The sequence below is a fragment of the Pangasianodon hypophthalmus genome, chromosome 21, assembly GCF_027358585.1.
Source record: "Pangasianodon hypophthalmus isolate fPanHyp1 chromosome 21, fPanHyp1.pri, whole genome shotgun sequence".
NCBI classification, from domain to species: Eukaryota; Metazoa; Chordata; class Actinopteri; order Siluriformes; family Pangasiidae; genus Pangasianodon; species Pangasianodon hypophthalmus.
In genome coordinates, this window is record NC_069730.1 from 3,053,691 (window position 1) to 3,080,635 (window position 26,945).

A 26,945-nucleotide genomic window follows, 5' to 3' on the forward strand; every position below is an offset into this window, starting at 1 on the left:
AATCACTGCAATTTTGGTTTAATTTAACAACATGGCTTCCAACATTGTTATTCATCAGCTTATAAAATAGCACTTGATCCAGCATGTTATATTATTTGGCATTTTATTTTAGCTGTAATGAATATGGCCCAGTAAGCTTCAGGGGAAGAACATTACAAAGTAAGTAGCCGGGAACAATAAACAAAACATTATTTGATTAGGTTTCCAACAGCTTATGGACCATAAGCCTACAGAACTGAAGTAGAAGCCTATGGCTTAAAATCCATGAATCATTCAGATTTATTATCAACCCAACAGCTGTGGGAAAATACCCCTTTAAATAAAAGTCCTGTTTAATTAACTCTTTTAGAGGATTTAAAGAAATCTCATTCAGAATCCAGTGTATTAAATAAAGCTAAGATTTACACTATTTCTCACCTGGGATTGATTTAGCAATGGCAGTAAGGCAGTTCTTTTACTTTTTCCTTCAAAGGAAAGTCTTAAAGACAGAGGGCTTTGCGATTTCCAGTTTCATGGTAACATGACAAGCTACACTTTTTGGCTTATGAAATTCAACAGAGAGAAAAAAGAACAGCTGGTGAGGGAACGACTGTTTATAGCTGCTATTATGTAAGTGAGAACAGGAACTAACTTGTTTTATGGACATCCACGACATTAAATGTAACGATAAACGGATAAAAAGTATATGTTCCTTAATAAATAAAAGTTGTACTCGCTGGCAAGTTGCTGTGGAATATGAAGAATAAAACACATCAGAACCTGCTGTTATCACATCACACCACCCTATCGTTGATTATTTTCCTATAACACCATGATCCCAAGTTTATTATGCGAGTTTATGAGACATCCCAATATATTAATGCTCTCGTTCAAATATCGTTTCTATAGTAACAACTCATTCACAGGGACTTGTACAGCAGATGTTTCATGTAATAAGGCTAATAATAACCAGATTAAAACATAGTGTTATTTAACAAAGAAAAACTTATAATTGTTTATGTGACAAACTTTTCTATGGAGTTTATTTAACATTTATGGAAGGAGTCTCCAGTGTCAGCGCTTTGTAATATAAGCTTTCTGACACAGCAAAGTCTTCACATGTGAAAAATGAGTGAAAACACTTGCACTACATATGAAAAGTCCATGTGTGAAGTGTCTAAAAACCACACGTGATTATTGAGAGTGTAACAACTGGAAGATTTGTACTGATGCCTGAAATGAATCGAGACAACAATCATAAATCTATTACAATCAAAAAAGGGCAGAGAACTGGTGTGTAAAAAAAAAATCATATTTTTTAAACTGTAAATGTGTGTAAATAGGATAGGACGCTAATTTGCCCATAACCCTGGTACCTAACAATAATCCTTCTCTACGTCATCATCATTCGTGAATTAATGGTAAATCAAATCATATTTCATCATATAGTAGCAGATTCAGTGGTATTGTCAAATACCTTCCAAGATCATTGCCTTGTGAATCAATATCATATTACGTCGTAGCAGATTCTGTAATATTGTCAAATATTGAATTGTTACCTTATGAATCGAAATTGTATCATATCATTGCAGATTCAGTAGTTTCACCAAATATCGAGTCAGTGCCTTAAGAATCTGAATCACATGGTATTGTAGCAGATTCTGTAGTATCACCAAATATCGAATTGTCGCCTTAAGAATTGAAATAGTATCATATTGTAGCAGATTCAGTAGTATCATCAAATATCAAATATCAAATAATTGCCATAAGAACTGAAATCATATGGTTTGGTAGCAGATTCAGTGGTATCGTCAAATATAGAATTTCTGCCTTATGAATCGAAATTGTATCGTAGCAGATTCAGTAGTATCATCAGATATCGAATCATTGCCTTATAAATTGAAATAGTATCATGCCATAGCAGATTCAGTAGCATTATCAATAGGCTATATAATCATTGCCTTAAGAATCGATATTGTATTGTATTATCATGTCATAGCAGATTCAGTAGTATCGTCAAGTATCGAATCATTGCCTTATAAATCGAAATCATATCGTATCGTGTGGAAGCCTGATGTTTACACCCCTAATGATTACTGACGTGAATTTTGTGTGAATAAAATTGAAAGGAATGAGTAATAAAATAATTTAAGATGATGGGTTGAATTATAGGCTGTAATATATTAGATGATATTAGATGATATTAGATGATATTATAGGTACTATTTATAATAATATATGATGGAGCGGATTAACTGGGAACAAATTAGCGCATCGTGTCTCTCTCTCTCTCTCTCTCTCTCTGTGTCTCTCTCTCTCTCTCTCTGTCTCTCTCTCTCTCTCTCTCTGGCACATTTCCCTGTTCTTCTTCGTTCCCAAACTGACCTCCAATAATCAGCACGACTGTGTGCGCAGTTTTAAATCCACTGCGCCACGGCTCATTTTGTGTGAACTCGGAGCACTTTTTGTTTTTTTGCGCTAATTGAAAAGAGAAAACGATGTGACTGAAGGCTTTCACCATGAATCCTCACTGCGCGCGCTGCGGGAAAATCGTCTACGCCACTGAGAAAGTGAACTGCTTGGACAAGGTAACTGCGTCCTTTTCTGTCCTGCACTTCCCTCAGTTATTCCAGCTCGGGTCTAACCTTTCTGTCGCGTTATAATAATGCCTTATAAACACTGCACGTGTTTTTTTTATAGTTCTGGCACAAAGGATGCTTCCACTGTGAGGTGTGTAAAATGACCCTGAACATGAACAACTACAAAGGATACGAGAAGAAGCCTTACTGCAATTCGTATGTGCATCCTTGGTCAACATCAAACTCACTTAACAGCATGCTGTGTGACTTTCCAAAGTCTATTATAAACTAACTACATTAAAATAAAGCAAACAACAAAACTAATATTAGGCTTGAAGGATTGAAGGTATGGAACTGAAACATACCAGGAGTTGATTAAGATTGTGTTAACAGTGAAATATTCATGAATTTGTCATTTATGCATGTTTATGTACTGATGATGATGATGTACTGAAACATGTTTAAGGCATGTGTTTATCTTCTTTGAACTTGCTATGTTCTGCATTTTTTTCCATCTTTCTCCATCTCTCCCTGAAGGCACTACCCAAAGCAGACGTTCACGATCGTCGCAGACACGCCGGAGAACCTGCGACTGAGGCAGCAGAGTGAGCTGCAGAGTCAGGTACACACTCCTTCTTCGCTTACAGCCGTGAGTGCTTGTGCTCGACGTGGATACAAACCCAGGAGAAAAGCATTGCTGTGTTTGGCCTGAGTGTGTCTGGGTGTGGCGCTCTCAGGTCAGCATGGAAGAAAGCAGGGCAGCTGTCCACTCGGTGGTGGGTTCACACGTCCCCCACGAGTCGCCACCTGGCAACCAGGGACTCGCTGCCAGGTCCTTGCTGTGCTGGCTCTCGGACATGTACTTAATATTCAAGCCAAATACTAGCAATAGGCCTCAATTATCGACCTGGATACGAAGGAACATAATCGTAAATAGTTCGCAGGAAGAAATACGCAAGAAATGTGGCGTTTGTGAAAATATAGTTAGTTCGGAAAATGTTTGTATCGTACGTGAACTCCTAAGATTACTTGAATGAAGACTGAAGACTCACTAACCTAAAAGTCGACTGATCGGCTTCAACATGTATAATTGGCGATGAGTTACTGCCATTTTATGTACGGATTATGATGTCAAGTTTAAATAATTTATTTATTTAATGGAAATTTTGTAAATTGCTTCATATTAATGAAAGGAAAAAAGCATTCCAAAACAAATAAGACTAGGTATTGAATTAGGACAAAAGTAATGGCACCCTAGAAAAGGAGAAAGAGTTAGTGTGTGTCCATGGTGGCTGACTCACTTCAGTGGCTGAGCTGCATTATTGGAAGAGTCAGTTGTCATTTTGTCGTTTTATCTTTCATGGAGTGTTGTGGACGTCAGTAAATGCAAATCAGATGTCCCGTGCTTGGTATGTGCTGGGTAATTTATGGCTGATTGACATTTATCAACATAGGCCCATGTTGATGAGGCCCAACATGAGGCCCAATGAGGACAATTATACACGCACAACCAATTGGTAGCTTTGTTTCGATTTCACCTCATATCAGGTCTGGTTAAAATCAGCTGATCCAGCATGACTTGGGCTTCATGAGTAAGGCTTACAGTGCTTTTCGAGTAAGTATTTATTAAAATGTCTACCAAATGTGTACATGCCTGTTGTTTATGCTAACAGTCTTCTTTCTTTGGTATAAAAAAAGTTGATTTTTGCTTTTTTGGGTTTTCTTTTTGCATAAAAATGGATTCTCCTCCTTCTTGTGATCTTCAGGTGAAGTACAGGAAGGATTTTGAAGAGAGTAAGGGCCGTGGTCTCCGATTTCTTGTAGACACACCAGAAGTGCAGAGACTGAAGCAAGCCCAGGATCAGATTAGTAATGTAAGACCTGAATGTGAAGTTTATAAATACAGTTCTCTAACCATCACACCAGCATTTAGTGGTTTAAACAGACCTATGAAAAAAGAGCTCAGAAAATCAACAAGGATTCATTCAAATAATGACTTATACTCTCTTAATTCCTTTAGGCTAAATATCATAAGGATTTTGACATGCCAGGCTTGCACGGTGTCACTCAGGGCATTAGAGGAACTTATCTGGTGCGAGCGCAGACGAGACCTGACCATCAGACGCTGCAGGGGAGCTGCGCCACACACAGAGGTGTGAATCAGTACACCATGGAGATGGATCGGAGGCCAGGAGTCATTGTGGGTGAGTCCAAGAGAGGACATCTATTAAGAATCCGTATAGCAAAAACATATTTAAAAAGGATAGTAGTATGAGATTCTCAGTTTCATCAAGTTCAAGTGATTGCTTTTATAGCATTTGTACTCCTGATAGAGCTGCATGAAAACGGATAAAAAGATAATCACAATTATTTTGCTCAATATTAGAGGCATGATTATTTTTTATCTAAACTAGTTTGAATGCATTTTATCATGTTACAGATTGAAATTAATATGTTTGAATCAGAATATGGTGACATTAACTGCTTGTAAATGCAAGCAGGGAGCTTGGGATTTATTACAACATTAATAAATCCACTTAAATATCTAATCTTTGGGATATTGCAGCTGATTATGTTCAAAGGATTGAAGAAAGCCAAAAATCTTGATTAAAATGAAATGAATTGTGTGGCTCTGGAGTGCTGTAAAAATGACATACTGATGATTAATTTAGAGAAAAGCAATACATAAATTAGACCTATTCTTAATAACACCCTTTTCTTCACTTTTTCTTAGAGCGTCTCCAGGGCTCTGTATGATGTATCCCTCTAGACATTCATGCGTAAAGTAATTAGAAATGTGCAGTATTGTTCTTAATATATCTGGTCGTTATAAGTCAAACTGACTGGACTGAAATGTTTTACTCATCCGAGGGACTTCATCTGCTGCTTTTCAGCAATGCATAAATCCTGTGCTGATTTATTTCACTGTGTCACCTTCAGCTCCTGTGCTTCCTGGAGCTTATTACCCAAGCAGTTATAATCAGGGACACAGCTACATGCATCAGACCAGCATGCACTCCCTCAGATCCATGCAGCTGCAGTCGCATCCAGCAACCATGGTGAGACGTCATTTTACCTGTTTAAAGCCCGTGTCCACTTTTTCATTAGCTTCATACGATTATCTAGAGCTTCTGTGCAAAACAAAGAACAATTGTTTTAGTTAATTTCATATTTCTGCTTTTTTCTTCTGGCTGATTTGAGGGTGGGACTGTATTTGGTATAAATTTGACATCAATGCAATGTATGTAGGAATGTAGCAATCAGAATTAGCCATCACCATTTTTTTTTTTTTTACCTTAAACCCAGACTTCTTTCCTGCTCACTCGGCCTTTTCCTGCATGAGCAAAACTGCATCTAGTTAGATTTTTTTTAGCTTCACCAACAAAATTCATGACCCTAAGTGGTTAATATGCCACTCACTGTGGCTTTGAATTATTCATGTTTTTAAGAAGTAAGCAGATCTGAAATCCTTTTATATAAAGTCTGACTTATTTCTCTAACTACTGTTATCTAGGTCTCAGAGTATCAACACTGATTTTTATTTTCGATGGCCAGAAATACAATCCGTCAAACTGTATTTTTATTTTACAGTATCTTTTCGTAATTAATTCATACACTCATTTGAGAATCATCCTTATTGTAAGCTAAATATTAAAATATTATTTTTTGTCATCCCATATTCATGGTTCTTCCTCTCTGCTGTATGTCAGAGTGTGTACAGGGCTTTGTATGACTACACGGCTCAGGACTGTGACGAGGTGTCGTTCCGGGATGGCGATCTGATCCACAACGTGCACCCCATTGATGAGGGTTGGATGTTTGGGACGGTGCAGAGGACGGGCCGCTCGGGCATGCTGCCTGCTAACTACGTGGAGGGCATCCGCTAACCTGTGCTAGCTTACTGAAGCTTTGATTAACCCTCTTCACTGCAGAATTTGTTGGGACCAAGTACATGTAAATAGACAGAAGTAGGCCTCTATTTTAGTAGCTGTTTATAGTAAGGTTTCATTTTCCTACAGTGTCTAATGTTATATTAGTGAGTGCATGTTAATGGTTTTGTACTTAGGTTGAAGTACAAGGATTTAAACTTTTAGTACTAAAGCAATAAGGTCTGCCTACAGACATTATAGCAGGTCTGAGTGGGCGTGCCTTTAAGATAGATGGAGAATGTGGGCATGTCTTTGAGTCCATATATGGAAGTCCACAGACAGGAAGAAGAAATTTATTAACATTGTTAAATACTGTTTTTTTTTAATTTATTTTAAGTTAATATTAATAAATGTTCCTGGTCTTCACTGCTAACATTAGATAATGTAACTTTTGAATTTTTAGAAAACCATTTTAGTGCAAGCATAATTTATAAAAATTCACCAAAACATTTCACGGGTGTATCTTTGAGTCCATATACGGGGTTAAGGACACACCCACCGATTTGCATACAGACGATTTTTAATAAAACAGGTTAAAACATGCTAAGTTTTACATTCCAGGAAGCCCAAAATACATACTTAATATAGAAACATCCATACTTTATTTAACATCTTCCTCCTTGTTTGGCTTAATTTGTGTGATTAAAAAAAAATGGTCAGAAATGAATTTTGTAATTAAGCTTTTGTCCAAAATGATGCGATACACAAAATGTCTTTGTAGCATGTACTGTATTTGTAGCCTCTGGAATGTATAAATATACAGAATTTGTAAATGTCGATGCACACATGGCATTAAAATGGTATTATATCAGAAAGAGGTCTTCCTACTTAATGGGAGAATTTAATGAGGTGTAAAAAAATTCACCTGCTCCAACTGTAAAGCTGTTAAAAAGAAACCGTAGCTTTTCAGTGATTGCAGTATCACAACTGGCCTAAATGAGATATTTAATACTTATTTAATTATAGCAGTCATAAACATTTATTTATCCAAGGCAGTAGAATTGCATTTTATTTAATACACACACATACAGGTTTTATCTTTGTGAGGACTTTCCATTGACATAATTAGGTACTTAATACTATAACCTTAACCTCAGTAACTAAACAGAAACCTTTTGGCTCTTTTAGTTTTCCAAAAAAACCTATTAAAAATGATTTTTTGTTCATTTCGTGAGGACCGGGTGATTACGAGGATTTTGCCTCTGTCCTATCATTATGAGGACATTTAGTATGTTTTGTTTTCCTCACAAAGGGCTAAACAAATCTGATGAGAAGGAGGGACAGAGAAGTTGGATTTCTCATTAATATGATGTTGATCGTCGCTGAAAAAAAGCTCTTGCTCTTTTAGGAGCTAATGCTGCATTCACGACAACTGGGAAATTTTCCAACTTGGAATTTCCTACTTTCCCACGTTAGAGTGTTCACATGAACTCAGCGGTCTGAAATCAGAAATAAAATGAATACTCAGTGTAAGCTGTCTACAAAAACTGGAATTAAACTGCTGTTTGGTTCGTGCTTAATTTATTTTTTAAGTGGATTTAAGAATTCACTGTTAATGGTTTTAAATTCACTGTTAATGGTGCTGAAACTTACATGAAAGAGCAGTGTGGTCAAAAAATCTGGCAGAAAGCAAATTAAAATTTCAATGATCCAATTATCACCCAGAATTCAGCAATTTCAAATTTAAACAGAAACTCAAAAGAATGCTTATAAAGCTTAAATCATACTGGTATTTTTTGTTGGTACTTATCACTATGAGCGCAGCCACGTTGAAGTGATAGCATGGACTCGTAACTTGGACAAGTCAAAGCTTTCGTAAAACTCTGTTTTCTCGAGTAGGAAGTTGGAGAGCCATTTAAATGGACCTTTCCTACTGGGAATTGGAAATTTTTCCATTCCCACTCGCTCATGAACGCAGAATAACAGCGAAAACAGACTGTTATTCCTGATGTTTGAGATCGGTGAAATGTTTTCTCCTAATAAATTACACCAAAACTGTGCTAGCAATCAAAATGTCCCCGTGACATCAGTACGACACACAACTGCTAACCTCTCACACAAATAACGGAAATACTGCATCGACCAACAAATTAGCACCACAACCATTAAACACATCAGAAATATTTAAATAAAAACCTAATTAGTGTGTTTCATGGTGGAGTTAAAAGCAAGTATAAACCCAGCCTTAAACAAAATGATAAAATGTTGAATATGCTAGTATAAAGATTGTAACTAAGGGATCTGAGCGTCTGTGTGTTGCTAAGATTAGAAACACAGCTCTCTTTTTTCTTCTTGTTTTATGGAAAAAAATAACAAATTATCCAAGAGAGGGTGCAAACTTATAAAAGGTTTAATTTACCAATTCATCAGATGTAGAGGAGGTTGTAAGAGTTGATAATAATGATATAAAGACACAGAGGTGCCTTTTTTGTTTTTTATAAAGGATTTCTGTCTGTCAGTCATGAGCGTGAACACGGTGATTCCTTCTCATCTTCCTTTCTTCATCTTGGCCACTTTCTCCTTGCGCTTCTTCACATGCTTTGGTACTTTATTTTTTCGTTTCTCCCTCTGAGCTTCTTTTACCAACTTCTTTCTTTCCTGAGGAGGGAAAAAAAAACATTTCATATAAAACCATTTTATGTTACTGGATCACTAGTGAGATGTTGGAAATGAAATTGTAAATACTTTTTTGTCCAGCGGTTGTGCCTTGTCCTGGCCGCTGTGTTCCTCTTCTTCAGATTCATTCTCATCTTCATCTTCCTCCTCTTCATCACTGCTGGAGCTCCCTTCTTCAGCACAGCCCTCTAGTAACGAAGGAACCTGAAATACAGGAGAAAGGTCAAAGGCCATGCTTCAGTGGTGAGTGTCAGGGTCAATATTCTGAGATTTGTGACCACTTGAAGGCTCGAGGGTTGGGTCGACATTAGCGTCAGCATTAGCATTGATTTCAGTACTTAATCTGACCTGAGTTTCTTTTCAGAATGAAATCTCAGATGAAGCTGAGAATGTAATCAGAAAACATTTCTAAAAAAAATTTAACTTTAACTGCATTCAATTTGTACAAGACATAACCAGTGGCTAGGGGGCGATATTCACTCACTGAAAGACATTTTACTTGGTCTGAGAACACAACTTTATTCAAATACAACTTCAATGTACTTCGATTTTACTTCACTGTAAGAGTTCAGTGTTTTAAAAGTTCACATAACTGACTTGTTTTAAAGTTCGAAGTTTCTGCTGCATAAATGAAATTAGGAAATTTACATCCTTTGTACCTACGACTACTAGTGTCTGCTTAATTTTTGAAATTAGATACGAAATTAGCTAATATCAGCTATCAGAATTTTTTAAATGGGTTAGGCTCGAGTTAAAAGACAACCCGATAAGAACAGAAAAATATTATAATAATAAACTAGATATTACTGGTGGACGATATGACAAATATCACATCAGGATACTTAAAGACATTTCTAGAATATATGATATAGTATATGCATCACAATATACGTAAACTGCCAGCAGTACAGTAGTGACTTCTCTGACACTTATTTTCTACATTTACAAAAATAAATAAAAAATTAAAAATGAGAAAATAAAATGGGGGAAAAAAACATCCAAAAATAAAAATGATTCTGTACAAAATTGTAACATTTTAAAATTTTTAGATTTGACATATTTTAGAAAAATATTGTGGCACAACACATCATGATTTTAAAAGTATATCATGTTCTCCTACTATATACTGCCTTGTACTGTTAGGCATAATAAAACATTAGCTAATTATTATAATACCAAAATTTCAAACCACTTTTTTTCATTTATAATGTTAAATCACTTATGCTATAATAGGTAAATTTCCCTCTGGGATGAATAAAGTGATCGGTCGATCTCTCTGTCTGTCTTTCAATATATTATTGCAGGGAACCATTTTCTGTTCACCTCCTCAATTCTGGGATTCGGCTGCAAATTTTGTTTTTAACATTCTTCCATGCTCACCTGCTCTAAATCAGTGTCTTTCCTGCTTCATTTATATTCCACACGTAATTCATCTGTGCAATATACGAGGGTTCGTCAAATGAAAACCTTAATTTTTTTCATTTTTGCATTGTTTATTGCAAATTGGTGTCACAATTGTTTACTGCAAGTGTACCAGTGCTCAAAAATCGTCTTGATACCCTTAGAAAAAAAAAATTAAAAAAATTATTCCGTTTGTGATTTATGTTGTACTTATAAGGTTTTCGTTTGACTTACCCTCAAGGCAGTTCTTGTAGTGAGGACTACACAAGAATTATTCATTCGAAGCATCTTACCGTCTGCACGCCTGAAAGATCCTTTCTCAGACCCGTCACTGTCTGGTACAGGATCTGATATTACAAAATAGAAACTGTGTCATAACTGCAAACCTATCACACACATACAGTATAAAGAAAGTCATTTCCTGGTTAAACGTCCTGCAGGCAGAATCCTGGCACTCACGTTATCGTTCTGTTTGCTCTCCTGCTCCTTCATCATGGCGTCCACATCTCGTTCATAATGACTCACTTCATTTAGTGTACGAGGAATATAGGCCTTCTTAAACACCTGACACAGACAAGGAAAGAAAATGTCACTCAATGTTTTCAATCAAACGATTCGCAACATTTCAAGCAAATTTAGCAAGTTTAAACTGTTGATTATCTGTATTATACCACAATGCTGCTGAATACTCTATTCTGATTGGTCAGAAGGTGTTGATTCATTTTCTATAACAGCAGCTGCAAATCTTCATTAAATTAAAGTTTCCCTGTAACATGACAAGCTGCGTTTTTTTTCTTATTAACTTCACAAGACAGAAAAAAAGTCTGTAAAGTGTGACTAATTATACCTGCTATATATTGTAAGTGGTAACAGAAACTAACTTAAATGTAACTATAAACAGATAAAAAGTATGTGTTGTTCTTAATTATAAATTGCAATCACTGTCAAATTGCTGTGGTATTATATTAATAATAAGGGGAATGAAACAAGTCAGGATGTGTTGCTAAAGGAAAATAAATTAACTTTGGTGTGGTAAGAGTAACTCCACTACATCCTACCAATTTGTTGATTATTTTCCTACAACAGAACATCACAGAGTGTTTTATTCCTTATGTAGTGAGCCATTTATCCACATGCAAATTTTACATCCCAAATGTTTTTATTTATTTTTTAAATTTATTTCACGTTTTCTCACAAATTCACACACAAATTCACACCGTATATAAAACCCCACTCTAATCTACAGAGCTATATATTATTTATATTATAGATTATTTGTGTTTTAGGACATTATTACCTCTTCGTCCACTTTGTCTTGGTTGGATCTCTCCTCTGCTGTTCTGGCTGATGCGATGTCCATCGCCTGTAGGTACACACCACAACCACGTTACAGCAAATACTCTCACAACAGGCAGGTTATATGCAAGCTGTTATTATAAGCTATAAATATCCCTGAGCTCTATGGACTGTGGAATGATTTTACAGAAATCGAGTATTCAAATAAAATTTATAATATAAGTATTAATACAGAATTGCACTGAATATTGATATTGCCATAATACAGAGCAGATTCACCATAATGCTTAAAATAATGTCTAAGTATATGCAAGTGCTGTGCATTTTTACTTTTTGTTACAGATGAAGACATGATGCTATCTTGTATTTGGTATTTCATATTTGTGTATTGTAAGAATAAATTTAAATAATACAGTGTCAAAAAGTAAAAATCCAAATCACAATAAATGTAGAAATATAAGTAGAAAGAAATTTAACTGCTTGGTAGCGTATGTGTGTGTGTGTGTGTGTGTGTGTTATTAATACACGTGTTAAAAGAGTGGTAAGATGAAAGGACAGACCTTCTCCAGGTACTGGTTGATGTTGTTGCTGGTGATGGACGGGTCTGTGACGAACTCAAACAGCTCTCGAACCGTCATCACAGCTACGTTGTGTTTTTGGAAAAAGTCTAAAGAAAGAGATTAAAAGGAAATAAAAATGCACTTCATTACACTTATTTGAAAGCCATTCATCTCAACTAATGTTCTGCAGTTTTCTTTAAAAAAAATTATTCTGTGTGTAGGAGAAAATTCGGAAACAGTGTTGACATGCTGACGAAGAGATCTTTGCACAACTCTTTTATTAAATGTGTTGTTTAGAAACTCAGTGATTCTATCCAACTTTCAGCCCCAGCAAAGGAGGCGTGGCTTGTGTGCCTGTAATTCTCAGTGAAGGAGGTGTAGCTTGTGTGCCTGTAATTCTCAGTGAAGGAGGTGTAGCTTGTGTGCCTGTAATTCTCAGTGAAGGAGGTGTAGCTTGTGTGCCTGTAATTCTCAGTGAAGGAGGCGTGGCTTGTGTGCCTGTAATTCTCAGTGAAGGAGGTGTAGCTTGTGTGCCTGTAATTCTCAGTGAAGGAGGCGTGGCTTGTGTGCCTGTAATTCTCAGTGAAGGAGGCGTGGCTTGTGTGCCTGTAATTCTCAGTGAAGGAGGCGTGGCTTGTGTGCCTGTAATTCTCGGTGAAGGAGGCGTGGCTTGTGTGCCTGTAATTCTCAGTGAAGGAGGTGTGGCTTGTGTGCCTGTAATTCTCAGTGAAGGAGGTGTGGCTTGTGTGCCTGTAATTCTCAGTGAAAGAGGTGTGGCTTGTGTGCCTGTAATTCTCAGTGAAAGAGGCGTGGCTTGTGTGCCTGTAATTCTCAGTGAAGGAGGCGTGGCTTGTGTGCCTGTAATTCTCAGTGAAGGAGGCGTGGCTTGTGTGCCTGTAATTCTCAGTGAAGGAGGCGTGGCTTGTGTGCCCCTGTCCCAGTGAAAGGGGGGGGACATGGCAAGAACAAGCTAACATATTCTTTTGAATAACTAAGCTTTTTGTTTAATTCTGAAACACTTTTTACTACGATACAGCTCTAATTTATTTCTTTCAAATTCTATTTTTATGATTTCTTCTGTTTTTAATAATTTACTAAATTTCTAGGAAAAATACACACCACATCTGTAGTTTTCACACGCTAAGAAGCCAGGATGTGTTCTCATCACACCCACCGTTAACATTGCTGCAGTCTTTGCGGAGAAACTCCAGTGCATGTGGATGATCGTGCTCCACTGACTGAGAGACATCTATAATGTACGCATCTCCGTCGTGGTACCTGCAAAGCAGAGCACAAAACACAGGTTTTAACCAGGGAAATAACACAACCCAGAACTACTCAGTATAAATGAAAGAAGCTGGATGACTCTGAGACTTACAGCATGTTAAACTCGCTGAGATCTGCGTGCACAAGTCGAGCCTCCTGATACATCAGCCTCATGTTCTGGATCACCTGCAGGTACAGCTCACGCGCTTTGGATTCGGATAGCGCAGCGTTCTTAAGTAAAGGTGCAGGCCTGCCATAGAAACATACTTTAGGCTGCAGCTTATTTTTAAAAAATAGTTAAAAAAAAAAAAAAAAAAAGGTTAAGCATGTGACATACATGTCATCTTTTCCAACAAAGCCCATGACCAAGACATGGCTCCGAAGCATGATGGGCTCTGGACTGGGGATCCCTGCTGTCTGTAGTCTTGAAACAAGAAGACACTAATTCATTGACATTTACTCATTATGTGCTCCATTGGCTCATCTAATAACTTTATCTTATCATGTGATAGTCTCAGACTTAAACTCTGATATCTTTTGTACACTTTTCTGGCCACGAGATTCAGAATGATGAAGGCTGCAATCTGAGTGGCTCTCTGAAATTTCCTGTATATGAACCTTCCATGTGCTGGATTCTAGTAAGCAAACAAACATTAAAAAATTAACGAGCTTTTCAGAACATTATACAGTCACTGGATTGAAAAAGTTAACAGAATCCAGTGTGTAGTAGAAAAGAAGAGTGTTGTTAGTGGTGAGTGAGCAATATAATCCCACGATTGCCAATAGACTACAGCAAATATGTGCTTTATCACCTGCCATGTCAGTCAAATTGCCTCTTCCTGTGAAAGTAAGAGGTTCTTGTTTGTATTTCTTGATGATATGTAACAGGCTCTATAGAGAATTCTATATTCAAGCAGCAATTCTAAGACATCAAAAGAAGGGAGGTTCACAAAGGAATGTTAAAAGTAGTATAGGAATATATCTTTACATTTTACAAGCATGTTAGCATGACTAAGACTAAGACTACGCATAGCCTATTACTGATATTAGTAATATTAATATTTAATTACTACTTGCATTATTCCACTGCGTTTCATTACTGAACAAAGTAGCTGGAAAAGCAAACCTTATCAGGTTCCTCATCTCCTTCTCAGCCCACGTCCGTACCATCTTCCTCGGGTTGCCTTTACAGTAGCCGTGCCGAAACCTGAAGAGCAATCCATCATGAAGTCAGCAAGTGTGAGGACACATTTAAAAAAAAAAAAAAAAGTCGAACTTGGGGCCAACGGCGTCAACAGGGATGCCTCCGCCACCAACAAGCCTAGTCCTTCTTTTTACTAATTTGTATGACATCTGACCTTGCTGTGACGTCGACCCTGTTGGTTTCAATTCCAAAATCTATTCAGGTCATCTGCTGGTAATTACGATAATCCCATATACATCCTACAAACATTCAGCCAATCATTCTTCATATATGTTGCTAATGAAAATCTCGAATCTCAGACAAACACACTGACGGACGGACGCACAGACGGACCAACAGCCAAATCACAGCTAACCAAAAATGGGCCTTGAGTTCCTAAACATGGACGTGTAAGTAACATCTTCGTATGACAAACAGGAAGGAAGCTATTGAAGAAAAACTATTTTAAAAAAATCTGACCTTGTCTCTGTTTAGATCAATTCCAAAATCTAATCAAGTCATCTGCTGGTAACAGTGATAATTCCATATAAATCCTACGAACATTCAGCCACTCGTTCTTGAGATATTGCACTAATGAGAATCTCGGACAGACATAATAAAGCCTCCCTCACTCAGTGGTGGAGGCATTAAAAAAAAAAAAAAAAAAAAAATCACTGAAGAGGTCACTGTGTCTCACCTGAACTCTCCACTGACGTATTTATCCCTGTCCTTAAACAGCAGAATGGAGGTCTTGTATATCTTAATTGCGCGGCTTTCTCCTTTAGCTGTGGTCGCGTGGTAGACGTTGGCCTGACAATATTAGATAACAGAAAATCATTTTAAAGTCATTAGTATTGTGTAGTATGCACTTAACTTCCCAGGTTTATTCAGCCTTATTCAGAGTTTGAATCGAACCTCTTTTCCTGTACTGATGCAGCCGTTAATCCCTGAAATGACGCCTCTGCTGAGCATTTTGAAAAGAATCATCCGAGTCCTGGGGTCCAAAACCTGAAAGATTTTAAAATATCATTAGTAAAATATCCTGTAGCTTAAGGGGCAATGCATAACGAAAAACAATAGTGGCCAAAAATTTTTACAACATACTTATTTGATTGGCGAAGACATGTTTGTTTCTTTTAAAATACGAAATAAAACATTTGGGGGGATGTGCTAACAGGAAAATAATCAACAATGGTGTTGTGATGTGGACTGATGCAAAGCCGATGCAAAGCCGATGCAAAGTTACTGAGTTCCTTTTACCATCCTTATGTTGATAATCTTCCAATAACAGGACGTCCCAAAGTGTTTTATTCCTCTTATACCACAGCAGTTTGCCAAGGATTATATAATATAATAGTTAATCATAAAAGAATGATACCTCATACTTTTTATCCATTTGAAACATCCACGAAACAAGTTAGTTCCTGTTCTCATTTACGTTATAGCAGCTATAAACAGTCGTTCCCTCACCAGCCTCTCTTTTTTCTCTCTCAAAGTTAATGAAGCAATAAATAAATAAATAAATAAAAATAATAAAAAAAAACACACAGCTTGTCATGTTACTGGGAAACTGCAAAGGCCTCCATCATGAAGACCTTCCCGTGTCGGAAATCTTAAAATTACAGCTTTACCACTGACCGTTACTGTCCACAGAGCACTGACACTGGAGACTCCTTCCAAAAAATTTCCAACAACAATCATTTTTTAACAATTATAATATAATGCTAGTTTAGACATTTTTTAAAATAAAATTATAAAAAAAATATAATGACTACAAATTTAACTAAATTAAAATAAGTAACTGAAATAAATAATAAAATGCCAAATGATACACAAATATAAAACTAGAGAAAAGCTAAAGTAAAAATGTTTTAAGCTGTTTTATTTTTCATTTCTAACTGTAGATCCTTGCCATTTGTCTTGTGAGATGGAGTTCCACCTGCTGTTTGTGAGCATAAACGCTAAAAACAACACAACCTCTTTTGTGTTTTTAGCTACATTAGCCTCCTAGCTCTAATGCAAAACTAAAGAAACCAACATCACAAAAACGAGCATGTCTTGGCTAATCCACTACTTTTAGATTCAAGTATAATTATGCAAATGAATTTTTGCTGGAATTGTTCCTAGCACATATACCTGTTCCACTGTAGCTCTATCAGACTTGTCTTTAACTCGATACCTGTGACAAGAACAGATGATTTACGTGTCAGATGTAAAACAGTTCAGTGCACGAGGCTGTAAGTTATAATAATCGATAATATCTGTATAGAGGGAATATAAAAACATGACGGACGTGTCTGCTTCTCTCTGTCTCTGCATTGCGGTGACTTTGTTGATGACAGAATCGGCGTAGTTCAGCTTATCTGTAAGATCAAATCAAAAGAAAACATTCTTTTTAGCATCTTAACAGTCACAACTTCCTAGAATGTTATCACAAAGAACTTATCATTATCTCTCACTTTCTTACCCAGGTTTATTTTGTGTTCAAACTTCCTGAGCACCTTGTCTGAAGGTGTCGAGAGCTTTTCTGACTTTTGTGTGTTCTGTCTGTTTGCCTGGAAACAAAGTAGACAACACACACACACACACATATTAAAACACTGTTACATAGAGCTGACACTAGAGACTCCTTCCAAAAATGTTAACCATCCCGTCCCTTACAGAAAACTTCACCAAATCAACTATTATACTTGTTTTTTTTTTGGTTAAATAACAACACATTTTTAATCCGTTTATTATTACACTTAGATTATGTGGAGCGCCTGCCATACAAGTTATTACTATAGAAATGATAACATATTTGAACAAGGGCATTAAATATAAACACATGATTTGCAGCTGAACTACTATCAGAGCTGCTGTTATAGAAAATTAATGATCGCCTTCTGACCAATCAGAATCCAACAGCGCTGTGGTATAAACATTAATAGTCATACTTCTTCTCTCTTCCTGAATATTTCTGGAAAATACCTGCTGATTGTTCCCCATCCGCATTGCAGTGTAGCGTTTAGTAAAGTCTCCTCCGGCTGAATCTTTCCAGTCCCATTCATCATCATCATCATCATCATCATCGTCCTCCTCTTCCTCCTCATTATAATCATTCTGCTTTTTAGAGTCTACAGACAATGGCTGCAACGTCACTCCGCTGAGTTTGTCCTCTAGTGATGGCCGTTTCTCTGTAACGCGGCTGAACTCCGAGTCACTGGAGAATATTACATTCGAGGATCAGTCAGTGGAGTTTAATATTACAAATTCTACAGCAGGTTAAAGGAAATGAATCCTGACACTGTATTTGCAACAAACCTGTAATAACTGCTTTAGACAGTTAGGACAAATTTAAACTGATCATCCAGATGAAAATTTTTTTATATTTTGCTCAATTGTTTCAGGAAATATTCAAACTGATGCATGATATTTTTCTGGTCATACCAATACTATACTAATATCAGAGTTTTAAACGTCAGCTGATATCGACATCCTCAACATAAAAAAGCGACTCTCTGAGAAGCTTCTGGAGGAAAGTTATACAAAACATCACAGTTTGTGCTTTAAGTTCGAAAAAGATATTTGTTGACACATTTACTGCATTTCAGAAGAGCAGAACATCAATGCAGCGGTTCTCAAAGTGGGGTCTGGGAAAGATTTTTTTTTTACGTGTGTGGAAACACAACACGTCATTTTCACTGTTATGATATTTATTAATAGGGTATTAGTTATTAGTGCATTTGACTAATCATTTGAAGTGAAAGGGTCTAATCCAAACCTCAAAATCTCAAAAAAAAAGTTACCTCCAAAAGAAATAACATCAACTGGAATCTGATGTGTTACGTGTGTGGAAAGTTTAGGAATAACAAAGCTCTATGACTAAATTAAATACCCAAAATATTACTGTAGCCATTTAAGTAAATTAATTGAGTTTCTAAAATAAATCTGATGGTTTCTGTAGGATTTATTCATCCCTGGCTACAAACCCCTGGTCTAGAGAATGTACAACTCCCATATGAGCTCTTTACACCCAGTGTTGCTGCCTTTACACCCCATGACGTCAACAATATTGCGTCATAACTCAACGCTAACAATATTAGGTCATTACGTAATGTTAACAATAGTACGTTATAACTTAAACAGCTCCACAAAGGTTTCTCAAATGTTCCTCAGTTCCTACTTTGGCCGTATTCTTAAGCTGAATCCCGACAGATTAGGACATTTCGGTTTATACACACTTCTACAGTACATTAGAAAATAAACACAGCGCCATTTTGGGATATTTCCAAGTTATCAGTAGCTTTAATTAGCAGTGAGCTAACCAGCAGGCGCTTTTCTCACCTGCCCGCCTCCTCTGCGTCGTCAAACTGTCCCGGGACAATCTGCGACATCGCAAAGCCTTCTCCTCCGATTCACAAAACAAATGAAGAGCTTTGAAAATACAACGCTCACAAATACAGACAGTAAAACAGAAACCCACGCCGGACTCCCAGCTCCACTCACACGCACTTCCGCCAACGTGACTAAGGAAGCCGAGAAGGCTCATATCCAATGGTGAGCAAAAACACAAAACGAAAATTACTCTGCACTGCTAGTCATCTGGTTATTGGGTTTGTTCCACACCTTAAACTGCAGTTAGATGTCTCAAATGCCTAATATTGCCTCTAATCCTAACACTAATCCTCTGCAGTAGTAAATAGTTTCATAAAGCCTGAAATGCAGACTCACTGCATACAGAAGTCCATCAAATTGCAATTATACCCCAAGACTAGCTCTGATACTAATGCTCCTTCTCTAATATGTTCTTGTTTCTATAGCCTACACAGGGACTTGTATGGCTGACTATTTTAGAAAACATCTATAATTGTTGATTTGGTAACGTTTTCTGTGAGGACTTGCTTATTAGCATGTATAGAAGGAGTCTCCAGTGTCAGTACTTTGTAACAGAGGTAATGTTACTTTACGTTACGACATATGCAAGTCTTCAGGTCAGAGCTGTTTGGACTTTCTCGATAACATGACAACCTTCAGTTTTATTAACTTCAAGAGAGAAAAAAAGAGAGGCTATTTAGGGAACGGCACTTTATAGCTGCTATAACCTAAGTGATAACATGAACCAACTTGTTTCGTGGATGTTCCACAACTTTAAATATAAGTATAAATGGGTTAAAAAGGAAAATAATCAACTCTGGGGTGGTAACAGGGACTTCCCTTCACGTCAGGTTGCATCATACCACCACGTCATTAATTTTGTGACTCGAACAAGTCACAGGTTAAATAAGACCCTTTACACTGTGATCAACCCTTGATAATTGTGTAAGTGTATTTGCTTGTCCAGCATGTACATCACTGTGGATTTTGCGTTACGTTCTCGCACACTATACCTGGCACAATACATTTTGTCATCCTGTCAAAATTCCTGCTGTTCTGTGTAGCACATATCGTCATGTTTGTGTTGTGCTTTGATCCTGTAACCAAAAAATGTTCATTCTATGGTGCACATAGATAAAAATACACATCCCTCTGACAAACTATACTAAGCCTAAAGAATAAAAAAAAAAAACAACAAAAAAAACAGAGCTCTGTGTAATTTCTCACTCTTTCTTAGTGTATATTTATTGCTTGAATGATTTCAAATAGGGTTGAGTACTCATGTACAGAAACAAAACAAATCAACAAAAGAACCTTTCTAAAACTGAACATGAGAGACAAACATGTGCAATCCCTTTAACAAATGCATTTGTTTTTACAGTGATCAACACAAATCGGTGAAACATGCAGAATTACAGAGGATGAGGGTGATGATGAACATTGAGGTGAATTCACATTCATATGCATATGCTGTAACTGTAGTGATTGCTCTAGCTTGCTGCAGAAATGAGATTTTTTTTTCCACAAAACAGATGATTTAAGTATGCATAATTTGAAAAGCCCCTGAGAAAGAGAAGAATTGGTAACCACCCATTTTAATTAAACATGCAAAAATCACTACTCTACTGCTAATTCAAGCTTGGGCTTCAATAACAATTATATATTTAGTTAATGCACATGTGTATTGGTGGGGGCTGATTTAACTCAATTAATGCAAACAAATAAACAAACAAAAATGACATTAATAAAACAATCTATGGCAAATAGCTCAAGGCATCATAATCATAACCATAAAATAAGTGATAATATAAAGAACTTCAAGATTGTTCAGCGCTACAGTCATTGTTTCCGATTCTCCTCAGCGTTCATACGGGAGTCCACATTAGCTCCGAGCACTCATATCAATAAATACATAAAATATTCAGTGTGTTCTCCTTATCTTTGATAGACCTGCGCATACACACTATACACTACAAGCAAGCGCACACATTTCTCAAACACACCATAGTAGAAAAATGATTTGTTTTTCCGCAAAATCACCAACCCTGTTCCTTGAATCCCAGCTGGTGAAACCTTTTTTCAAAATAAATGAACAGTTTGGCCTTTGAAGGGTTAAAGTTTAAAGATGTAAAGAAATTGAACATTACTCTTGAACTGTGTTATTGTTCATTTAGAAGGCATGTGCTGATATGTTAAAAAATGGCCCTTTACCAAAGAGGCACATTTGTTGCACAAATATGCTGCCTACTTTTTGAGGCAACATTAGAAATCCTATTCTTAAGTGCCCAAATACAAATATTGCGATATGTTGTATAACCGATTATCAGCACATGTCTGTTGCATAGTTTTTGGCTCCGAAATGCAGCATTTCGTTGTTGATCATCTGAGTCTTAAAGATAAACTTCATTCAGCTAATTAGAGGTTTATGAGGTTAGATTTGCTAAATGCAGAGGTACTAAAGAGACGAATATGAAAAGTAGGAGGCAGTGTGAACAGCACAGTTGTATAAGTCGAGGCAAACAGCAGGGCGATTTCAAGTATAAAACCCACAGCACAAACATCACTGCGCTAAAACATACAATAGACTCTGATTCACATTGGGATTAAATGCAATGTGTACTGCAAAGCACACTTCTGTCTGATGCATTGTGTAAAACCTTGGCTTGATTTCAATTGTGCTCAAGTCTGAAATAGAAAATGGACCAAAATGTCCACTGGATCCATCGAACACGAAGTAAGCGGATCATATAGATCCGTATTCTTATTTGGAAACGCTTCCATACTTGCTAATTTTTAAACCAAGTGTACTTAATACAAGCTTTTGCCTAAAGGCAGTGTCTGAATGTCAGGCTTTACACCCCAAACCACCAGGGGGCGCTGTCTCAACCACCAGTTACGTTCTATGTTCAACACACTGCAAGCCCAGAGAGCATCGTTTATCAGTGAGCTTCGATAGAGAAGAAAATGTACAAAAACTGGCAAATATTGCCAAAAAACATTGACCAATGATCACCCAAACTAACCAAAAGTATACTAGGCCACTGAGTGAACCTAAAGAAGCCTATTTGGGACAAAGGTTCAGAGAGATATGCTCTCAGGCACTTGAGCAAAACTCATCAAGAAGACTAAAAACAAAGTGGAATCGACTTAAGAATAATACATATAATGGTGCTAATATAAATCATTGACTTATCATACAAAACACTAATTTATTTTGATATAAGGATTATAGAATTAATTAAAAAAAAACACGCAATCATATACATTTGATTAAAAATGATACTGTGCAGTGGATCCAAATCTCTGGGGGAACAAAAGAATCATTAAGGCATTGAGAGAAAGTTTCCAGTTTTTTTTATAATGTCGCATGAAGATGCCAGACCCTGCATTGTCTTTTAGTGTTTGTGTAAGATCATGGAAGTATGGCACAGGATTAAGAGAATCAACATGTCTTAGACAACGGGCTTGTCTGCAGATCCTTGGTCATCCTTAAGACTGGGATCTGCCACATCTTTGGGTTCTGGGGCCTTAGTATCCAATTCATCAAGCTCCTTCTTTTGAAGTTCTTTGGAAGCCTCTGCTATGGATGCTTCCTCTTCTTTGACCCCCATATCATCCACCATCTCTAAGGCTTCCTCTGCTTGTTTGCCATTCTCCATCTTGGACATCTTGTTCTCAGCAGGAGCAGTCTCGCTCTCACTTCCAGAAGAACACCGTAGATCTTCCCCGTCCACAGCACTATCGTCTCTTGCTCCATCAGCCTCATCTCCTCCTCGGTCGTCTGGGGTTTTCTGGTGAATACGCTGATGCCTCACCAGACTGTGTTTCAGAGTGAAGGTCCGGTCACATGTTTGGCACTGATAAGGTCTTTCTCCTGAATAGTTTAAGAAAAAAAAAGAAAAAAAGTCAAATTCCCCAACTCACTCAAAACTCAATACAATTCTACATTATATATTCAGACTTAAGTATTCTTACCGGTATGTGAACGCATATGTCTGGTCAAGTCTTGTAGGCTCCAAAAACGTTTGCTGCACACATTGCAGATCTTCTTCCTCTTGTCAGGTCTACCTCCTGGTGATTCAAGCTCTGAAGAACCACCCTCTTCCTCTTCATTTCTCTCCTCTTTCTGTCCCTCCTTCTCATCTTCCTCAGCACCACTTTCCACAACGCTGCTGTTCTCCTCTTTCTCAGCCACACCTGTCTCCTGCTCAGCTTCCTTTATTGGCAAGGTGCTGGTGTCAAGAGATTGACTGGATACTGCAGGTTGATTTCTTCCTTTCCTTCCTCCATCTTCATTCTGGTTGTCTAACAAGTGAATCTTCTGGTGCCGGCTGAGTGTGGCCGCATGCCGGAAGGTCTTTTTGCAGGTACTGCATGTGTGAGGAAATTCCTCTGATGGAGGACCCTCTGGTTCCACTGCAGGTTCTGCAGCCTCGGGCTGCTCCTGCTCACTTTCTGAGAGTTTGAGTTCTGTTGGTTTGCTGGCAACATTCATATCAAGGCTCTTGTTGCTCTGAGAGTCATCATCATTCTCGTTGTTGTTTGTGTTCATGTGAACATTCTCAACAGATTGTGAGCTTTCTAGATCTTTATTCAACTCTGGTGATTCTGTGGCTAAATCTTTAGCCTGCTCTGTCAAGTCCATGTCAAAAGATGTGGTTTTGTCCTCTTTTTTGGGATCAACAGGACAATCATCCATCATGACAGCAGGTTCAGAATCAGAAACACCCTCTACAAAATAAATTAAATGTTAAATGAGTACCAGTAAAGGCTTAAGGATTAGTTGGTACAAATTTTAAACCAATAACATATCTCCACAAGAATTTTTATGTCAAGGATCTTAAGGGTTGTGGCAGTCATACCTGTACTTCCCTGTGACCCCTCATCAGCCTTGGTTTTTGGGCGTGACCCAGTGTTCTGCAGTGTGTTGCGACTGGATATGCCATGCTTACGAAGAAGGTGGCGCTCGCAGTTGGACTTAGTGGAGAAGAACGCATCACACTGAGGACAAGGGAATGGCTTTTGGCCTAAGAGAAACACCATTACAACATTACTGCTTACTTTTCACTGCTTCTAATGGTCTATATGGGGTTAGCGAAATGTTTATTACGGCAAGGATTCACACCAAAGCACAACTGACCTGTATGTGTTAGCATATGCCTCTGTAAAGAACTGGTCCAAGGGAACACCCGAGGACAGTATGGACATTTCATCTTCTGCACCGAGTTTGAGTAGGCATTCTTCTTCCCTTTGTTTCGTGGTCGAACCTTCTCTTTGTCTTCCTTTCCTTCCTTCTCTTCTTCACTTGCAGACTGTTTCTCCTTTTCTGGCTCCATTTGCCTCAGCTGTAAGTAGGAGCTAAATTTATTGGCATCTGTAGTGGCCAGCATCTTCTCCACACTTGGTAACTCTCCACTAGACTCCAAGTCAAACCCACTGATGGATGCATGTGTAGAATCACATATCTCATCCTTGAATGGCCTCTTCTTGCCTCTCCTCTTTGATGCATCAAGGGAAGGACAACTGAAAGAAGACCCAGGACTAGCAGTGCCATTGGAACACTTTTTATCAATTAGTGTTTCCCCACCCATAGATCCATCACTTTTCTCAGAGTTTATTCCTGTTTTGAGCAGCACTGGGGCAGCAGACACAGAGGAGATGATTTGGGCAATGGAGGCCAGAGGTGGCATTTCTGAAGCATTGGAGGCAGCAACTGGTTTCGGCAGCAGTGGCTTTAGGCGTATGGGGGGCTTGGTCATATCACTTGTCAGAGTAGAAGCAAGGCTAGGCATAGATGCTGGAAGGGATGCATGGACACCCGAGACCTTTCCTAAAAACTTGCCTGTACTTTGGGAAGGAAGCTCTTTTTTGACTTCCTGGCGATACAATGAAGTCGTATCAACTTGTTCTGCCTTTATTTTCTTTCCTTCCGGACCCTTACGAATAGACAGGTCGATAGGCTCCATGGAGCAGTCATTTGACAGAGAGGGAGAAGGTGCCTCTGGTTTTATATCAGAATGAATAGTTTTCAAAGTTTTGCTAGAGAAATCCAAGGGCTGGTCTTGAACTGCAGCTTCAGAGAAAGTACTAAGGTTCTGTTTACCTGGCTGAGACTGAACAGGAGAGTTGGTCTGGACAGATGAAGGAGCTGTGACGGGAACAAGAGTGTTTATATGATCTTCAATTTCCCTCTCTTGGACTTCTGAGTGTTGCTTAAGCAAATGATGGATACAATTCCTTTTGGCAAGAAAGGCTGCTCCACACTGGCGACATTCAAATGGTTTCCTCTGACAGCCATTGAGAGTTCTGAGATGAATCTGTAGAGCCCTGTAGGTCTTCAGGTCCTCTCCACAGTAGCGACAGGATGTGTTACCAATATTAGCCGAATCCACAAGTTCCTGTGTAGTACCAACTAAACTGCTTGCACTTGAGGATGGGGTAATGTACTCAATGTTTTTCTCGATCTCTTTTCGAGTGTTTTTCATGTGCTTCTTGCGCAAATGGCGCTCACAGTTGGCCTTGACTGTGAAGGGGTAGTGACAGAGGCGGCAGACATAGGGACGTTCACCACTGTGTGTTCGTAAATGGCGCATTAATGTGGCATTATCCGGAGCAGTGTAGGTGCAGATGCTACACTTGTATGGAGAAGCTCCATAGTGATGAGCCCGCATATGAGCCTGGAGGCCTCCTGGGAAGGAGAACACTTGTGTACAGAACCTACACGGGTATTCTGTCTTTGGGATCTTTTTGCCACCTGAGGTTCTTATATCTTTCTCTTTATCTTGGACCTCTTCTTGCTTAATATCCCCAGTAGTCACAATTGTAGCCCCTGTGCCATCTCCCGCTAGATGTGCGTTCTCCCAATTTGTAGGCGAGGAAGACGTTGAGGAAGATGGGGTGTTTGAGGACTGTTTGGAAGTAAGAAGTTGGGCTGTAGGGGGTGGCAAGCTGGGGCTGATACAACCTGAAGAGGCTTGCTGGGCATTCATGACTGGCGGTGGTGGTGTGGAAGTTCCCATGCTGGATCGAGGAGTCACCAGTGGCTTGGGTTTGAGAGGAGTAATTTGTTTGGATTCTGCCTGCAGATGACTTTCTGGACCTTTCGGAAGCAGTGGCAAAGTCATCTGAGATGGCATAGCAGCAGCCATCTTTAGGATTTGCTGGATGTCAGCAAGTTCCACTCCTGTCTGACTGACAGGTCGGACAACTAAACCACCCTGCAGTGACAGAAGGCTGAGACCATTGCCCTTGTTCAAGCCTTGAAGAGAGACAGGATCTAGGAGACAGAGGCCAAGATTACTATTGGTCTCTTGAGGTAGATTTGTTGAAGAGGGCTCAACACGAATAAAACGAATGCTGTCTAAAATTTCTTGCTGTTTCTCCTCCTCAGGCTGCTCAGGCTTATTGAGTGAAGAATGCTGAAGACCAAGACACTCCATAAAATCTTTCTTCCCATTTAAAGTTATGCTGGCCTCCTGTGGTTCTGATTCAATTATCTCTTTGGAATCTCCAGAGTCTTTGGCTGTATCTGAAATAGTGTCATTTTCCTGTTTCTGGGGTTCGGCATCATTGTCTTTATGAGAGATTATGTGGAGATCTAGAGACACTTGAAGAGGAAAGGCCTTGTTGCATATGTCGCAAATAAACCTATGGAATTTGCTAGAGCAACGTCGCAAATTTGTCTCACACCAGACCTGCAGAAAACAAATTTGAAATTATTTTTTCAAGAGCCACGGCCAATCAGGACAAGTAAACATTTCAATCCTTCTAGTTTCCAGTT

The 26,945-nt window shown here is 38.2% G+C and overlaps 3 protein-coding genes across 5 annotated transcripts in view; 1 reads left to right on the top strand and 2 right to left on the bottom strand.

Moving 5' to 3' along the window:
• The first annotated feature begins 2,330 nt into the window (after positions 1-2,330).
• On the top strand, positions 2,331-7,302 carry nebl (nebulette). Its single transcript, XM_026940953.3, has 7 exons — positions 2,331-2,567; positions 2,680-2,774; positions 3,096-3,180; positions 4,325-4,432; positions 4,579-4,762; positions 5,499-5,617; positions 6,269-7,302. Exons 1-7 carry the CDS (start codon positions 2,499-2,501, stop codon positions 6,443-6,445), a joined length of 837 nt encoding a protein of 278 aa, XP_026796754.1. The 5' UTR covers positions 2,331-2,498; the 3' UTR covers positions 6,446-7,302.
• A 527-nt stretch (positions 7,303-7,829) lies between these two features.
• Positions 7,830-19,325, bottom strand: riok1 (RIO kinase 1 (yeast)). Its single transcript, XM_026941422.3, has 17 exons — positions 19,136-19,325; positions 17,780-18,011; positions 17,277-17,364; positions 17,103-17,172; positions 16,946-16,988; positions 15,725-15,817; positions 15,507-15,619; positions 14,753-14,833; positions 13,964-14,050; positions 13,739-13,876; positions 13,535-13,638; positions 12,361-12,467; positions 11,802-11,867; positions 10,964-11,068; positions 10,798-10,851; positions 9,173-9,307; positions 7,830-9,085 (listed from the first exon to the last, which is right to left on the bottom strand). Exons 1-17 carry the CDS (start codon positions 19,183-19,185, stop codon positions 8,975-8,977), a joined length of 1,677 nt encoding a protein of 558 aa, XP_026797223.2. The 5' UTR covers positions 19,186-19,325; the 3' UTR covers positions 7,830-8,974.
• A 1,056-nt stretch (positions 19,326-20,381) lies between these two features.
• rreb1b (ras responsive element binding protein 1b) overlaps positions 20,382-26,945 on the bottom strand; it is a 43,922-nt gene continuing 37,358 nt past the window's right edge. For all 3 annotated transcript variants that reach the window (XM_034314896.2, XM_026940997.3, XM_026940996.3), the window contains exons 9-12: positions 24,306-26,859; positions 24,028-24,192; positions 23,141-23,896; positions 20,382-23,039 (exon numbers count right to left, since the gene is read on the bottom strand). In XM_034314896.2, the coding sequence (XP_034170787.2) occupies positions 22,618-23,039; positions 23,141-23,896; positions 24,028-24,192; positions 24,306-26,859 (3,897 nt within the window). In that variant the 3' untranslated portion in view covers positions 20,382-22,617. The remainder of the gene's footprint in view (positions 23,040-23,140; positions 23,897-24,027; positions 24,193-24,305; positions 26,860-26,945) is intronic.

Excerpts from the sequence above, each read along its gene's own strand:
- riok1 (XM_026941422.3), bottom strand. The coding sequence starts at position 19,185 with ATGTCGCAGATTGTCCCGGGACAGTTTGACGACGCAGAGGAGGCGGGC. Across the intron at positions 15,620-15,724 it reads GCATCAGTACAGGAAAAGAG|GCCAACGTCTACCACGCGAC; the intron begins GTTCGATTCAAA and ends TAATATTGTCAG. Across the intron at positions 14,834-15,506 it reads TACGTCAGTGGAGAGTTCAG|GTTTCGGCACGGCTACTGTA; the intron begins GTGAGACACAGT and ends ATTGCTCTTCAG.
- nebl (XM_026940953.3), top strand. The coding sequence starts at position 2,499 with ATGAATCCTCACTGCGCGCGCTGCGGGAAAATCGTCTACGCCACTGAG. Across the intron at positions 2,775-3,095 it reads AAGAAGCCTTACTGCAATTC|GCACTACCCAAAGCAGACGT; the intron begins GTATGTGCATCC and ends CTCTCCCTGAAG. Across the intron at positions 4,433-4,578 it reads CCCAGGATCAGATTAGTAAT|GCTAAATATCATAAGGATTT; the intron begins GTAAGACCTGAA and ends TAATTCCTTTAG.